General features: G+C 39.0%; 1 protein-coding gene across 1 annotated transcript in view; it reads left to right on the top strand.

The window, feature by feature from the left end:
- SPAG17 (sperm associated antigen 17) overlaps positions 1 to 18,499 on the top strand; it is a 352,647-nt gene that overhangs the window by 313,389 nt on the left and 20,759 nt on the right. Inside the window, exons 44-45 of the mRNA XM_082460586.1 lie at positions 2,809 to 2,940; positions 10,819 to 10,955. Coding sequence (XP_082316712.1) covers positions 2,809 to 2,940; positions 10,819 to 10,955 — 269 coding nt within the window. The remainder of the gene's footprint in view (positions 1 to 2,808; positions 2,941 to 10,818; positions 10,956 to 18,499) is intronic.

Genomic DNA, 18,499 nt, shown 5'->3' on the forward strand with positions numbered 1-18,499 from the left:
TCTAGGCAGGAAACACAAGAGAAGGAAAAGACTTACAATAACAAACAATTAAGAAAATGGTAATAGGAACATACATATCGATAATTACCTCAAATGCAAATGGATTAAATGCTCCAACCAAAAGACACAGACTGGCTGAATGGATACAAAAACAAGACCCGTATATATATGCTGTCTACAAGAGACCCACTTCAGACCTAGGGACACATACAGACTGAAAGTGAGGGGATGGAAAAAGATATTCCATGCAAACGGAAGTCAAAAGAAAGCTGGAGTAGCAATTCTCATATCAGACAAAACAGACTTTAAAATAAAGACCATTACAAGAGACAAAGAAGGAAACTACATAATGATCAAGGGATCAATCCAAGGAGAAGATATACCAATTGTAAATATTTATGCATCCAACATAAGAGTACCTTAATTCATAAGACAAATGCTAACAGCCATAAAAGAGGAAATCGAGAGTAACACAATAATAGTAGGGGACTTTAACACCCCACTTTCACCAATGCACAGATCATCCAAAATGAAAATAAATAAGGAAACACAAGCTTTAAATGAGACATTAGGCCAGATAGATTTAATTGATATTTATAGGACATTCCATCCAAAACCAACAGAACACACTTTCTTCTAAGATCAGGAACAAGACAAGGTTACCCATTCTCACCACCATTATTCAACATAGTTTTGGAAGTTTTAGCCACAGCAATCAGAGATAAAAAAGAAATAAAAGGAATCCAAATCAGAAAAGAAAAAGTAAAACTGTCACTGTTTGCAGATGACATGATACTATACACAGAGACCCCTAAAGATGCTACCAGAAAACTACTAGAGCTAATCAATGAATTTGGTAAAGTAGCAGGATACAAAATTAATGCATAGAAATCTCTGGCATTCCTATACACTAACGATGGAAAATCTGAAAGAGAAATTAAGAAAACACTCCCATTTACCATTGCAACAAAAAGAATAAAATACCTAGGAATAAAGCTACCTAAGGAGACAAAAGATCTATAGCAGAAAACTATAAGACACTGATGAAAGAAATTAAAGATGATACAAACAGATGGAGAGATATACCATATTCTTGGATTGGAAGAATCAACATTGTGAAAATGACTATACTACCCAAAGCAATCTACAGATTCAATGCAATCTCTATCAAATTACCAATGGCATTTTTCACAGAACTAGAACAAAAAATTTCACAATTTGTATGGAAACACAAAAGACCCCGAATAACCAAAGCAATCTTGAGAAAGAAAAACAGCTGGAGGAATAAGGCTTCCTGACTTCAGACTATACTACAAAGCTACAGTAATCAAGACAGTATGGTACTGGCACAAAAACAAAAATATAGATCAATGGAACAGGATAGAAAGCCCAGAGATGTACCCACGGGGAAGGGGAAGTATAAGCTGGGACAAAGTAAGAGAGTACCATTGGCATATATACACTACCAAATGTAAAATAGATAGCTAGTGGGAAGCAGCTGCATAGCACAGGGAGATCAGCTCAGTGCTTTGTGACCATCTAGAGGGGTGGGATAGGGAGGGTGGGAGGGAGACACAAGAGAGAGGGTTTATGGGGATATATGTATACGTATAGCTGATTCACTTTGTTATATAGCAGAAACTAACACAACAATGTAAAGCAATTATACTCCAATCAAGATGTTAAAAAAAAAAGTAAATGTCATTAAAAAATTTTTTTGAAGATGAGGTGATTGTTCTCTAATAAAAAAGACAAAAGAGGCATAAAAACTACTTGTGATACATACATTTTGAATGCTGGATTGAGAAAAAAACAGCTATCGAAAATTTTTGGATGAATTACATGAGTTTGATTTAGAGACTCTATATGTGACGGCATTGTTGGATTACTGTAAGTTTTTTCGGGTTTGGTGATGGTGTTGTGAACGTGTAGGGGAATGTCTTCATTTCAGGAGATGCATGTTGAAGAATTTAGGGATGAAATGAAATTTAGTGCTTCTCTTTAACAAACTGGGTGGTTAAAATGCCCAGATAGAGGGATTTTCTACTGTACAATACCACAAATTCAGCTGCCTGGAATGAGCACAGCCAATTACCACAGAGTTTGCAAAGCAAAGATTAAGGCTGGAACAATGACTTGTAGATGTGATGGGGCTAAATCAGGGATGAAGTCTGATGGTGCTTGTGCTGCCACCTGCACCCTGGGCAGACGACACTAACCAATGAAACCCACTCTCCCCTTGAAAGGGGGCGAGGCCACAATTTTTTCAACACAGTCCTCCAGGCAGCCACCACCATTTAACCAGGGTTGGCATACACACAAATTGAAATGTGTTTGCATCCCCAGTCCTTGATATATTTATTTAAAACTTGTTTCATATTGCACTGATTTCTTAGAGTGCATTTTAATAAAGAGCTACATGTTCATAGTAATAAATGGATTTAAGAGTGGAAACTTTTAAAAAAATATCACATTTTAGTTACTCTTGCCAAGTAAAAGTAGGCCAAATTACCTGGTCCCTGTTTCATAAGCCAACAAGGTAACAACTATTATGTGGTCATAAGGCCCGGAAAGAACCAGCTAGCTCCTTGGGAGTTTGAGTCTTACAGATACTGTCCTGTTTGTTAATGGCAAACATTTGTCATATAATGATAATCCCAGCCTCTTCATGGCTTTCTTCCATTTAGTCTTTCTAAAGAGGGTGGGGGGAAAGGCCCCTTGTTCATTGTAATACAAACATTAGTAGTCATCGTATCATTGTCCAGAATATCACTTTAAAATATTTGTTCTGGGTTTTTTTTTTTTAAGGTTCCCAGAAAAATAAAGTTTCAGAACAGGAATCCTCAGATACACTTAGTCTTCCAAAATCGGAGAACTTTGCGAATACCAAGGAGTCTGCTAGCCAGAAACAAACTGAAAATTTAACAGTATCTATCAAAGGTATGGCAGTCATTTGCTTCATCTCATTGTTTCTCAACACTGAACATCATGTCTTTTTGGAGTATGGGAGATGGCCCTGGGGGCTGAGGGCATGGTTGGCGGTTACAGAAAAAATTCTAGAGGGTCATGTATCCTGAACCTATGGGACTTTGTAAGGCTTCTTAGCACATCAAAGTATCTCAAAAACTATTTTGAGAATGACTACAAGTCCCACATTGAAGGAAAGAGATGACAAAATTTTTTTTAATATTTGTTATTTTATTTCTTCATTTTATTTTATTTTGATTCATTTATTATTTTATTTTATCCCTCATGGTTCTAAGAGCTTGTGTGATTTACTGAAACTCAGGAACCTGGTAGCTTTGTTTGAGCAGCCAGTAATTTGGTAGTTGGACTTAGATTTACCTATTAATTCCTTGGTCTGCAGGTGCTAGAAGAGAAACGTAAGATGTAGTCTCTGTCTTGCACAGCACATCGTCTTATTGGGGTAGCAGAAACTGAAGTGTGGAATACTACAGAATAATATCTAGTTCCCGTGGAGTCATATTACACTGATTTCACAGCAGTTAATTCAACTAAATATGGGTGGTAAAAAAAGAAAGAAAGAAAGAAAAACAGAGTAATTTAAATTGTGTAGATACTTTGCACCCCTTGATTCCTGTGGGCATGTTCCATATTGAAAGTGAGCTGGGAATCTGCTGATGGGTCTTAGTTACCTCTTATAGAGGGAGCATCTTGCCACATTTATGGGTGAATTAGGGATTTACCTTGTACAAGCCTTTTGCCTTCCTGACTTTAATCTTATCTCTCTTATAAGGTTTATTCATTTAGGGGGTGATTTTACTCAATGCCAGGCGTTGTTCTAGGCATGGAAATACAGCAATTAAGAAGCCAAAGACATATGCAGCTGAACATGCTATGGGCAAACCTAGACAATAAATAAGTAAACACATCAACTTCAGATTATGATAAATGGTGTCACATCGTGTAACAGTATAATGTATGGAGAGTGTCTCGGGCAGAGAGACAGCACTCCATTAAGGGGTTTGAAGGTCCCTCTGTGAAGGGACATTTGAGCTGAGACAAGAGGGACAAGAAGGAGGCAGCCATTCAAAGACTGGGGGGGAAGAAATATTCCAGGTAGTGGGAACAGCAAATATGAAGGCCCTGAGGAGAGAAGAAACAGAAAATAAGGCATGGAGCTGGAAGAAAATGGGCATCAGAACAAGTAGAAGATGAGGTCAGAGAGAGGGACAGCAGTGAGATCCCGTGATGCTGCATAGGGAACTCTGAGTTTTATTCTAAGTGGAGTTGTAGTCAAACACCACTGGAAGGTTTTGAGCAGCAGGGTCGTTACCTGACTAATTTATATTTGAAAAAGATCCCTCTGGTAGTTGTGTGGCCAATAGCTCGTGGCAAGGGAAGGGAGAAGTGGGGAAGGTGGAAGCAGGGAGGAAACAACAGAAGATACGTGTGAGTGTGGACAGAGTCCTGGACTAAGGAGCTCGAGGTGGAGACGGTGAGAAGCAAATTGATTGGAAATATATCCTGGAGGTAGAGACAACAGGGCTTGCTGGTCGATTGGACATGAGGGTGAGAAATAAGAGGAATCAAGGGTGATTCCTAAGTTAACTAATGTGACCAGTTGTGAGGCTGAGAATTGGTAGTTGTACCAGGTTTCCAGATGGTGCAGATGTTGCTGAAACAGGGTCATGCTTTGAGAACCAACCTAAGACAAACTCTAGAATGTAAAAATCAGGCAGAGGAGGAACCAGTTAAGGCAGCTAAGAAGAAAAAGCCAGCAAGGTAGATGAAAAATAGGAGTGTGAAAATGACTGAGTGTTTCGAGTATATTAAATGCTCCTCAAAAGTCGAGTAAGATAAAGAATAACCATGGAATTGGGCAATAGTGATCACTGGTGATCTAGACAAGAGCAGTTCCAGGGCACGGGGGAGACCAAAGCCAGCTGAAGCCGCTTATGTATAGAATGGCTAAAGAGGAAGCAGCGGCAGCAGGAATACATAGATGTAACCAAGAGTTTTGCAGAAAAGAATAAAGTAGTGGGACTGCAGCTGGAGGGAGATGTGTGGCCAAGTGAGAGGTTTTTTTAAAATTAGACATACTAGAGCATGTTGATTTGCAAATGATGATAATTCTGTAGGAAGAGAGAACTTATGATGCAGGAGAAGGGAGCCTGATTGCAGGATAGCAAAGTGTTAAAGAAGGTGAGAGAACATGACATTTGGGGCAGACCCTGAGTGGCAGATTTGACCTCGGATGTGAGTAGGGTCACCTCATCCACAGTGACAGGAGAGAGGAGAAAGAATACAGATACATGGTACTGGGGAGATGAGTGAGTGTGATGGCAAAGGAGTGGATATAACGATAAGAGTATAAAATCCATTCCAGAGAAACAGGAAAGCAAAACAAGAAAGGGTGACTGATTGTTTAAAGTGACAGTGTCCATTGATTAGAGGTCTCAAGAAGGTCAAATAATTGCTTGACAGATATGATAGAGTAATAAGCTAGAAGAATAGGAAGTAGTGATCTAGAGAGGGTAGCTTGAAACAGAGATTTGGAAAGTGGTAAAATTATTGGTGTTGCCCAGGGCAAAGATATGACCATGGGAGTTTCTGAGATGGAGAAGAGGAAGAGATGAAGAAACAGGGTGATGGAAAAATCAGAGCAGACAGGGTGTTGGATGGGTCATCCAGGGGATGTCACCAAGAGCCATGAAGTGGAAGACCACCCAAGATGTCAAGATCTGCGATGAATCAAGGGAATGACTGAGAAGGTCAGTAAATGACAACTACTTGGAGATGTCGTAGGTAAAACAGTACGATGGCATGAGATTCAAAGGAATGGGAGTGTTTGAAGGAGGAAAAAAATTGTTTTGAAACAAGAGGGACACCTACAGCACCCCTACACGCTGAAATACTTGAGCTAATAAGAGACAATAATGTGATTCCACTATAAGTGGTAAATTAAATTTTGATATAAACAATGAAGTTTAAAGAAGTTCAGGGTAGGAAGAGATGAACACAAGCAGTGGGGAAAACTTTATGGGAGAGGTGGTCTTAAAGAATAAATACAATTGCACAGATTTTAAAGTTTAAGATTGGATCACCTGAGACAACCCTCATTTCACTTGAGGAAACTGAAACCTAGAGAAAGTCAAGCAACATCTAAAATCATACAGCAAATCTGGGACTGCGCCAGTGCCAGAAAATGAGTTTTTGACTCTGAATTCTCTATAGTTTACTACACTACCCTCCAGATGTAGGGAAGAGAAAAGAGTATTTTATAAAAAAAAAAAAAGAAAGAAAGAAAGAATGTGTTCAAAAGCCTGAGTAGAAATGAACTGGAAGCCATTGTAAGTAGATCAGAGTATTCTTATTTGGTAATAGTACAAGAAATGTTTGGGAAATAAAAGAGAGTCAGAGGAGGTTTGGATTTGGTGAAATAAAAATGAACTTGTCAGCATTCGCTATGATAACACTGCATAAATCCTATAGTGGCTAAACAACCAGTTTGGGGGGCTGTGAGCTGATTGTGCAGCCTGCTCCAGACTGCAGGCAGCACGTGCTGGAGTCGGCACCAGGCCCCTGAGATCTGTCTCTTCCCAGCCCCACATTCAATGACACCACGTTGAGAGCGTGAGTCAGCCACCGTGAGAAATCAGCCAATGCCACACACTTGCAAAGTGTACCAACCAGGGCGGTTTTTCTCCAGGGAGGCAGTTAAGCTTTTCTTTAGTACACCCGCGGCCGCAGGCAGAGCTCAGGTGTATTCCGCTCCCGTGCTGAAGGAGCCCCACCCTCTGTGGCTGGCTGTCCTCAGGACACAGGGTCGGAGCTCAGGAGAGGTGAATCAGGAGGATCGAGAGAGATGGATTGCGGACTGCCGCTCTCAGCCTCTGCTCAGAACTGGCGCAGCCGCTTTCACCTACATTTATGGGTCAGAGCAAGTCCTAAGGCTGAGCTCAGAGTCAACGGGGCAGAGAAATACACTCCATCTACAGGGAAGCTGTGCTCAGAGAAGAAGTAAATAAAGCTATGCTCTGAGAGGAAGCAAAAAACCAAAACCAAAACATTATTGTGCATAAATACCACAGTCGACCTCAGCATAGAAACAGGGAACCATTACTTGTTCTTCAGTTGTGTCGGATTCAGCCGTAATTTCAGATGATTCCACTAGTTGGACCATCCCAGTTGTTTAAAGATTATTTATTTATTTGTTTGTTTATTTATTTATTTGATTTATTTTTGGCTGCATTGGGTCTTAGTTGCAGCACGCGCGATCTTTCCTTGTAGCACATGAGCTCTTCATTGTGGTGCCCGGGCTTCTCTCTAGTTGTGGCGTGCGGGTTTTCTCTCTCTGGTTGTGGTGTGGAGGCTGCAGGGCGCGTGGGCTCTGTAGTTGTGGCATGCAGGTTCCAGAGCGTGTGGGCTCTCTAGTTGAGGCTCGCGAGCTCAGTAGTTGAGGCGGGCGGGCTTAGTCGTCCCATGGCATGTGGGATCTTAGTTCCCCGACCAGGGATCGAACCCGTGTCTCCTGCATTGAAAGGCGGATTCTTTACCACTGGACCACCAGGGAAGTCACCCAGTTGTTTAAGTATTAAAATACTTCTGTATCAGCTGGTGACCAGCTGCTGTTCCAAGCCCCTCAAGTACTCCCTCCTCCACCCCCCATCCCTAGGGAAGCCCTGGGTAGGCTTCAGTGGATAATAATCCGTCTATTATGGGAGGCAGTATGGTATACAGCAGAGCTAAGGCTCTACCTGGCTCCTTATATAATCGCTTATGACTTATATAATATATAATTACATAATGACATATATATAATATGACTTATATAATAACTTATGTCAGGCTCTACTTGACTCCTCATATAATAACTATGTTACAGTGGGCATGCTCTTTAACCCCTCTATATATTCCTGTTTCCTCTTCTGTAAAGGGGGTATAATGGTATATACATTATAGGGTTGTGAGGATTAAATTAGTTAGTATATGTAAAATGCTTACAGCAGTGCCTGGCACATGAGAAACTCCATATCAGTATTTACTATTAATAATAATAGTATGAGAGATTATTTGGTACCCATTAGACTGGTAAAATGCATTCATGTAAGACAGTAATATGCATATGCTAAGAATACAAACAAAAAGACACATCAGGTCGTTAGAATGGTTGCCTATGTAGGCAGTAGTGACCAAAGAGAATAAATACGTTAGAACACTGATCACTGAGCTCCATTCCCAGAGATTCTGATTCTGTTCTGGTCTGAAATACAGCTTATCTGGTATATGGCTAGGGAATCTCTATTTTATAGGAGTCAGCCCAGGGGATTATGAAGCACAGGTGAATTTGGGACACACTGGGTAGTTGTCTAGAAAAAACTCACTACTCATATGGAACACTTCTGTGACCAGATATGCATGTTTTTTTCTCACACTAAGCAATTCTGCAACACCAGCTGAGTGTCCTACAATTCAATTCTGACACTAACCAGAGTTAGCACAGACTCTACAGGTTAAGGGCTCAGTCTCCCAAGGCTGCCCACCACCCACTTCAGATGCCAGCCACAGGTACAGGTTGTCACTTGTGCTTTTGACCAATCAGCTATAAATTGGGGTTCCCATGACCTCCTATTATGTTTCCATAATTTACTAGAACAGTTCACAGAACTCATATATTATTATATAATAGGCGACATGATAAATGGCAGAGATGAATAGCCAGAGGAAGAGGTACACAGGGCAAGGTCTGGAAGGGTTTAGCACGGTAGGTAGCTTCTGTCCCTGTGCTGTTGTGGTGCACCACCATCCCGGCCTGTGGATGTGCTCACCAACTCGGAAGCTCTCCGAACTCTGTGCTGTAGGGACTTTTGTGGAGACTTCATCATGTAGGCATGATTAACTCCATCTCCATGTCCCCTCTCCTTCCCAGAAGATGGGGGCGGGGTGGGGCTGAAAGTTCCAAGCTTCTAATCATGGCTTGGTTTTCCTGATGACCAGCCCCCATCCTGAAGCTATCCAGGAGCCCACCAAGAGTCACTTCATTCAGGTCAAAAGACACACCTATCACCCAGGAATTTCTAAGGGATTTAGGAGCTCTGTGTCAGGAATCAGGGTCAAAGACCAAATATTTAAAGATACTTCTAACACTCTTATCACTTAGGAAATCACAAGGGATTTAGGAGTGCCATGCCAGGAACCAGGGGCAGAGACGAGTACTCATTTTCTATTATCTTACACTATCAGGAGTGTGATCCTTGTGGAATCTGACACACCTGGGTATACGTCCCACCTTGCCACTTTTCAGTTTCCAGGACAAGTTTTTTTAACTTCAGTTTCCTCATCTGTAGAAAAGAGATACTACTGTTATATTAGTCAGGACTCTTCAGTTTGAGAACTGAAACTCAAACCCATTGAACAACAACAAAAAAGCCAGTGGGTGGGGTGGTGTTTATTGATGCGCAAAAGCAAACCACAGAAGAGTGGCTATGGCGCTAGCCCAGGGATGACTGGATGCGGGCACTCAGGCTTTTCAGGGGAGTGTTTGCATCTGATTGTCTGTCTCTCTGGGCATCCTCCCCTCCTCTGTGTTGTCACATCCTTACTTGTCTCTGTTTCAGGGGTCCCCAGCCCCCTGTTAGGAACCGGGCCGCACAGCAGGAGGTGAGTGGCGGGCAAGCGAGTGAAGCTTCATCTGCCGCTCCCCATCGCTCACATTACCGCCTGACCATCCCCCAACCCCCGCCACCGCCATCCATGGAAAAACTGTCTTTCACAAAACCCATCCCTGGTGCCAAAAAATTAGGGACTGCTGCCCTGTTTGGTTTTATCCTCTCCTACAAAGGATAGGCTATGTCCATGTGGCAGGGACATGATCAGAGAGGTCCAAGGTTCTGATTCTTCCAGACCCATAAGCCAATGGACAAGATGGGATCATCCCGGTCAGCTTCAGGAAATATCCAGGTGAAGGGCCTGTGCTGGCTTTGCTTGGGTCATGTACCATCCTGATGGCTGGGGCCAGGGATGTTGTGGCACTAGAAGTGTGTGTGCTAGGGGTGGGTGTGGAGGTGGGCAATGGGGAGAATGCTCAACATACAAAGATTACAGTTACCATTACCTTCAGCTCAGAGGACTTCATGAGAACTAGGTGAGATGCTAAATGTAAAAACATGCATGTGGTGCTTGCCTGCAGACAGTGGACACTCAGATATTGGTTCCCTTCCCTTTCCTCTCTTGATGATTTAAATTCAAGAAAGGATGTTTAAATATGCTGATCTAAAACACAATTCTTATTAAACTTCCTGGATATTTGGAGAAATACATAAAATTGCAGCTGAGTAGATTATCTACTTTTACTCCCTCCTTCACCAAATTTAGTGATCTGGGGATTTAATTCCTTGGCTTAATTTATCTATGATTACTACACCACTTTTTCGAACTATAAATTTACTAGTTGAAACAAAGAAATTCTTAAGATTTTTTTCCTCATTAGTTTTAAGAAATCTTTGAGAGTCAACATTTTATTGAACTGTACCTTGTTGATTTACAGGCAAGTCACTCGATTTCTTAGAATCTGACTTTTCTCATTTATTGAAAAAAAAGGTGATGCTAATAGCATCTGCCCTGCCCATCTCATAGGATTGTTGTGAAGACTAATTTTAGGTAAAATCTCTTTGTAAAATGCAAAGATAGAACACTAGAATTAATAAAAGCCTTTATTCCTGTAAATAATCTCTTTAAGAAGGAAAGAAGAAAATTCCCCAAGTTGGTTCTATGTTCTTCTATGCTCTTGTATGATCTTGAATGTCTTTGGAAGCAACATCCACGTGGTGTAATTTCAATGTTCTCTCTTAACAGAACCAGAATCATGTGTGCCTCTGAAAATTCCAACCCAGTCACTGCTGCAGGATGTGGCAGGACAAGCAAGAAAAGAGAAAGTGAGGTTACCTCACTATTTGCTGAGTTCCAAGCCCAAGTCTCAACCTCTCAAAAAGGTAAAACAGACATGGGAAGAAATTTCCCAGAGCCAGTTAGCATTTTATGTATTCCTGGCTGATTGAGGCTATTGATTTCCAGCCACTGTGTACTACTATTTAATATAAGAACCATCTCAACATGAATCCCTTCAGGTCACACAGAGATAAACCAGGGCAGTGCTTTGCTGGAGCCAGCTTATATACACTCATGAGAGAAACTTTATGAGCCAGCTGTTAAACCATCACTAGCTTGCAGTCAGCCATGCTGGGAGTTCTTATGCCATAGAAATCGGCAAATGCTACTGATAAAGGCTCTTTTCTGAGAGCCAGTTTACCAGCACACTGTTGCCTGAGGGGATCATTGGGCACCCTTTCATGACTCTTAGGATAAAATCCAGATGACCTAGCATGACTCCAAGGCATGGCTCCATTTGCTTCTCTACCCTCACCTTGTCTCAAACTCACTACACTTCACCCGTTGTGGACTTCTCTTAGTTCTTTAAAAACACCAAGCTCCTTCCTCAGAGCCTCTAAGATTAAGATTCCATCTCAGTTCTGTTGTAAAGGATTCCTTGAGCCCACCAATCAAGTTTTGGTAGTTATCCTTTAGAAATTTCATGGCACACTGTGTTCATTACATCAGAGAAGGTATTGCAATGTATATAAGTGACATGTGATAGAAGTGCTTCTCAAACTTTAATGTGCATATGAGTTATTTGGGGACTTAGTTAAAATATAGATTCCGACTTATTGGCTCTGGTGTGGGGCCCGAGATTCTGCAGTTTTAACAGGCTCCCAGGTGAGGTCAGGAAATAACAGCATAGGGCAATGTTTCTCAAAGCATGATTACCTGACTGGCAGCATTGGCAACACCTGAGAACTTGTTATAAATGCAAATTCATGGGCCCCATCCCAGATGTACTGATGGAGACACTCTGGGGTTGGAGTCAGCAATTTGTATCTTAAGGAGTCCTCGGTAGACTGTGCTCCTCTCCAGAGCAGGTTTTCTTTATCTTTGTAGACACTTCCCCTCCCCACCTACCTACTCTCTACTCCACCCCATCCCAGACTTACTAATGGAGAAACTCTGGGAGTGGAGTCAGCAGTTGGTGTCTTAACCAGTCCTCCAGGTGATTCTGATGGGAGCTAAAGTTTGATCATCACTGGCACAGAAGAAAGAGTACAAACTTTAGAATCAGGCAAACTTGAGTTTGAAACTTTGCCACTTAACACTTGAGCAAGTTATCTGTCTTTCAGTTCTCTGAACTTGAGCTTCTTTATCCTTAAAACAAAGCCTAAAATACTTCCTTACAGTGCTGTGGTAAGGATTACATAGACCATAAATGTTCATTTCCTCTCCCAACCAAGCAGTTATTTTTTTCTGGTGACAGAGCCTTTTCTTAAAATTGAAATATAGTTGACATACAATATTATGTTAGTTTCAGGTGTACATAGAGATTTGACATTTGCATACATTATGAAATGATCACCACATAAGTCTAGTAACCATCTGTCCCATACAAAGTTAGTACAGTATTATTGACTATATTTCTTATATTACATCCCTGTGCCTTATTTATTCTATAACTGGATGTTTGTACCTCTTAATCCCCTTCACCTATTTCATCCCCCCTAATCCCCTCCCTTCTGGCAACCACCCATTTGTCCTCTGTATCTGTGAGTCTGTTTTCATTTTGTTTTGATTGTTTTGTTTTTTAGACTCCACATATAAGTGAGATCATACAGTATTGCCTTTTTATAAAATTATTTCACTTAGTATAATTCCCTCTAGATCCATCCATGTTGTTGCAAATGACAAGATTTCTTTTTTTATGGCTGAATAATATTCTATATACACATACACACACACACACACACACACACATATATCACATCCTCTTTATCCGTTCATCTATCGATGGACATTTAGACATATAGGTTGCTTCCATACCTCGGCTATTGTAAACAATTCTGCAATGAATATTGATATGGATATATTCTTTCTAATTAGTATTTTTGTTTTCTTCAGGTAAATACCCAGAAGTGAAATTGCTGGATCATATGGTAGTTTCTGTTAATTTTTTGAGGACCTTTCATACTGTTTTCCATAATGGCTACACCAATTTACAATCCCATCAACAGTGCATGAGGGTTCCCTTTTCTCCACATCCTCGCCAACACTTGTTATTTGTTGTCTTTTCAACGATAACCATTCTGATAGGCGTGAGGCAGTATCTCACTGTGGTTTTGATTGGCATTTACCTGCTGATTAGTTACTGCTGAGCATCTTTTCATGTGTCTGTTGGCCATCTGTATGTCTTCTTTGAAAAAAGTCTATGAGGTCCTCTGGCCAGTTTTTAATTGGGTTTTTTGGCTTTTGATGTTGAGTTGTTTGAGTTTTTTGTATGTTTTTATGCTAAGCATCTGTTCATGTTGTCTGTTGGCCATCTTTATGTCTGATAAAAATCTTACTCAGGTCCTCTGAACATTTTTTAATTGGGTTGTTTGGTTTTTTGGTGTTAAGCTGTTTGAGTGTTTTGTATATTTTGGTTATTAACCCCTTATCAGATATATTGTTTGCAATATCTTTTCTCATTCAGTAGTCTGCCTTTTCATTTTGTTGATAGTTTCCTTCATGTGCAAAAAGCTTTTTAGTTTGATGTAGTCTCATTTGTTTATTTTTGCTTTTGTTTCCCTTGTGTGAGGAAACAGATCCAAAAAAAGTTACTAAGATTGATGGCAAAGAGCGTACTGCTTATATTTTATTCTAGTTTTATGGTTTCGGGTCTTACGTTTAAGTATTGAATACATTTTGAGTATTTTTGTATATGGTGTGAGAAAGTAGTCCAGTTTGATTATTTTGCGTGAAGCTGTCCTGTTTTCCCAGCACCATTTATTGAAAAGGCTATCTTTTCCCCATTGTAATTCTTGCCTCCTTAGTCATAGATTGACTAACCATAAAAACATGGGTTTATTTCTGAGCTCTCTATTCTGTTCCATTGATCTATGTGTCTCTTTTTATGCCAGTGCCATACTGTTTTGATTACCATAGCTCTGTAGTGTAGTTTGAAATCAGAGCGCATGATACCTCCAGCTCTGTTCTTTCTCAAGACTGCTTTTGTGTTTCCATACACATTTTAGAATTAAATCATCTAGTTATATTTGATCTGGTTCTGTGAATATTGCCTTTGGTATTTTGATTGGGATTGCATCAAATCTGTAGATTGCCTTAGATAGTATGGTCATTTTAACAATATTCTTTCAATCCATGAGTACAGTATATCTTTCCATTTATTTGTGTCATCTTCAATTTCTTTCATCAGTGCCTTATAGTTTTCAGAGTACAAGTCTTTTACCTCTTTGTTTACATTTATTCCTAGGTATTTTATTCTTTTTGATGCAATTGTAAATGGGATTGTTTACTTAATTTCTCTTTCTGATAGTTAATTATTAGTGTATAAAAATGCAACAGATACAGATATCTGTATATTAATTTTGTAACATTCAACTTCACTGAATTAAGTTATCAGTCCTAATAGTGTGTGATTTTTTCTAGATTCTACCAGCAACATTTTATTATACTTGCTTTATCACATATCTATCCTTATATCTATCCATTAATCCATCTTGTTTTGGGTGCACTTCAAAGTAAGTTGCAGAGATTACTACATTTATCCCTAAATATTCTAACATACATATCACTAAGTAGAGTTCAATATTTGTTTATATTTTTCCTTTGATATATAATATACATACATACAATAAAATGCACAAATTTTAAGCATGTATTTGCTGAGTTTTGATAAATGCATATACTCATGTAACTCAAATTCTTATTAAGATATGGATCATTACCAAGTTCTAATAGTTTTTTGGTAACATCTTTAGGATTCTTTATATATAGTATCATGTCATCTGCAAATAGTGACAGTTTAACTGCTTCCATTCCAATTTGGAGTCCTTTTATTTTGTTTTCTTGTCTGATTGCTGTGGCTAAAACTTCCAGTACTATGTTGAGTCAAAGTGGCAAGAGTGGGCATCCTTTTCTTGTTCCTGATCTTAGAGGAAATGATTTCAGCTTTTTATCATTGAGTATGATGTTAACTGTGGGCTTGTTATATATGGCCTTTATTATGTTGAGGCATGTTGCCTCTATACTCACTCTGTTAAGAGTTTTTATCATAAACATAGATGTTGAATTTTGCCAAAAGCCATTTTGCATCTTTTGAGATGATCATATAATTTGATATACCACTTGATCATGATGTTTGAGTGTTTTAATGTATTTCTGAATATGGTTTCCTAACACTTTATTGAAGATTTTTGTATCTATGTTTATCAGTGATATTGATATATAATTTTCTTTTTGTGGTATCTTTGTCTGGTTCTGGCATCAGATTTATGCCAGCCTCATAGAATGAGTTCAGAAGCATTCCTTCCTCTTCAATTTTTTGGAATAGTTTGAGAATGATAGGTGCTACCTCTTCTTTAAATATGTGGTAGAATTCACCTGTGAAGCCATCTGATCCTGGACTTTTGTTGGGATTTTTAAAATTACCGATTAAGTTTCATTACTGGTAATCAATCTGTTCATATTTTTTATTTCTTCTTAATTCAGTCTTAGGAGATTATGTTTCTAGAAATTTATCCATTTCTTCTAGGTTGTCCATTTTATTGGCATATAATTGTTTGTAGTAATCTCTCATGGTCGTTTTTATTTCTGTGGTGTTGGTTGTAACTTCTCTTTCATTTCTGAATTTATTTATTTGGGCTCTCTCTCTCTCTTTTCTTGATGAGTCTGGCTAAAGGCTTGTTTTGTTTATCTTTTCAAAGAACTAGCTCTTAGTTTCATTGGTCTTTGTATTGGTTTTTTGGTCTATATTTCACTTATTTCCATTCTCATCTTTATTATTTCTTTCCTTCTCCTAACTTTGGGTTTTGTTTATTCTTCTCTTTCTAGTTCCTTTAGATGTAAGGTTAGGTTGTTTATTTGAGATTTTTCTTATTTCCTGAGTTAAGCTTGTATTGCTATAAACTTCCCTCTTAGAACAGCTTTTGCTGTGTCCCATAGGTTTGGATCATTGTGTGGTTGTTATCTGTCTTTAGGTATTTTTTCCTGTTTGATTTCTGCAGTGGTCCATTGGTTGTTTAGTAGCATGTTGTTTAGCCTCTACATGTTTGTGTCTTCTGCAGTTTTTTCCTGGTAGTTGATTTCTAATCTCATAGTGTTGTGATTGGAAAAGATGCTTGATATGATTTCAGTCTTCTCAGTTTCGTTAAGACTTGTTTTGTGGCCTATTATGTGATCTGTCCTGGAGAATGTTCCATGTACACTTTAAAAGAATGTGTATTCTGCTGTTCAGGGATGAAATGTTCTGTATGTATCTATTAAGTCCATCCACTATAACTTGTCATATAGGCCAGTGTTTCCTTATTGATTTTCTGTCTGGATGATCTGTCCGTTGATGTAAGTGGGGTATTAAAGTTGCCTACTATTATTATATATTATTATGTAACTGTGAATTTCTCCCTTTATGTCTGTTAATATTTGTTTATGTATTTAGGTGCTCCTATGTTGTGTTCATATGTATTTACAATTGTTATATCTTCTTGTTGGATTGATCCCTTCATCATTATATAATGTCCTTCTGTGTCCCTTGTTACAGTCTTTGTTTTAATATCTACTTTTTCTGATATAAGTATTGCTACCTGGGCTTTCTTTTTGTTTTCAGTTACATGGAATGCCTTTTCCCATCCCTTCACTTTCAGTCTGTGTGTGTCTTTAGATATGAAGTGAGTCTCTTGTAAGCAACATATATATGGGTCTTGATTTTTATCCATTAAGCCACTCTCTGTCTTTTGATTGGAGCATTTAGACCATTTACATTAAAGTAATTATTTATAGGTGTGTACTTATAGACCTTTAGTTAATTGTTTTCATGTTGTTTTTGTAGTTCTTTTTTGTTCCTTCTTCTTTTAGACTCTTCCCTTGTGATTTGATTACTATCTTTAGTGTTATGTTTGGATTCCTTTCTCTTTTTTGTGTGTGTATCTATTACAGGTTTTTGGTTTGTGGCTATCATGAGGTTCATATATAACAACATATAATCATAAATATGATTATTTTAAGTTGATAATCTCCTAAGTTTGAATAAATTCTAACAACTCTTCATCTTCCCCCCACACACATTTATTGTTTTTGATGTCATATTTTACATATTTTTGTTTTGAGTATCCCTTAACTACTCATTGTGGATATATATAATTTTATGCATTTGTCCTTTGACCTTCTGTCCTGCTGGTTTTATAAGTGGTTGATCTACTACCTTTACTGTAGTAGTTTGCCTTTACCAGTGAAATTTTTCCTTGCATAATTTTTGTATGTCTAGTTGTGGCCTTCTCTGCTTAGAGAAGTCCCTTTAGCATTTCTTGTAAAGCCAGTTTAGTGGCGCTGAACTCTCTTAGCTTTTGTTTGTCTGTAGAACTGTTTATCTCTCTTTCAAACATGAATGGTAACCTTAACAGGTAGAATATTCTTGGTTGTATGTTTTTCCCTTTCATCACTTTGAATATATCATGCCACTCCCTTCTAGTCTGCACAATTTCTGCTGAAAAGTCAGCTGATGGTCTTATGGTATTCCCTTGTACATAACTAGTTGCTATTCTCTTGCTTCTTTAAGATTCTCTCTTTATCTTTAATTTTTGCCATTTTAATTGCCATTTTAGTTTTATTTAATGTGTCATGGTGTGGACCTTTTTGAGTTAATCCTGTTTGGGACTCTCTGTGCTTCCTGGACCTGAATGTCTGTTTTCTTTCCCAGGTTAGGGAAGTTTTCAGCTATTATTTCTTCAAGTAAGTTCTCTGCCCCTTTCTCTCTCCATCTGGGTCCCCTATTTGCAAATGTTAGTATGCTTGATATTGTCCCAGAGGTCTCTTAAACTGTCTTCATTTTTTAAAATTGTTTTTTCTTTTTTCTGTTCAGGTTAGGTGATTTTTTACTACTGTCTGATCCATTCCTCTGATCCATTGCTGATCGATTCCTCTGTACATCTAATCTACTGTTGATTCCTTCTAGTGCAGTTTTTATTTCACTTATTGTATTCTTCAGCTCTGTTTGGTTTTTCATTTTTCTAACTTTTTTTTGAAATTTTCACCATATTCATTCATTCTTCTCCTGAGTTTAGTGAGCATCTTTATGATCATTATCTTGACTCTTTATTGGCCAGATTGCTTACCTCCACTTTGTTTAGTTCTTTTTCTGAGGTTATGTGTTGTTCCTTTGTTTGGAACATATTCTTCTGTCTCCTCATTTTTCCCAATTCTCTGTGTTTATTTCTAATGATGGTTACATTGCCCAATCTTGGAGAAGTAGCCTCATGTAGGAGATGTCCCATGGGCCCAGCAGCATGCTCCCCTCTGGTCACCAGAGCTGTGTAGTCAAGAGGTGCCCTTATGTGGGCTGCAGGTGCCTTTCTTTTGTGGTAGGGCCTACTACTGTGGGCATGCTGGGGGCAAAGCTGGCTTTGGCTTGGTTGGCTGCAAGGCCTTGCCTTGTGCAGTG

This window comes from Balaenoptera physalus (assembly GCF_965194825.1).
Source record: "Balaenoptera physalus genome assembly, chromosome: 1".
NCBI classification, from domain to species: domain Eukaryota; kingdom Metazoa; phylum Chordata; class Mammalia; order Artiodactyla; family Balaenopteridae; genus Balaenoptera; species Balaenoptera physalus.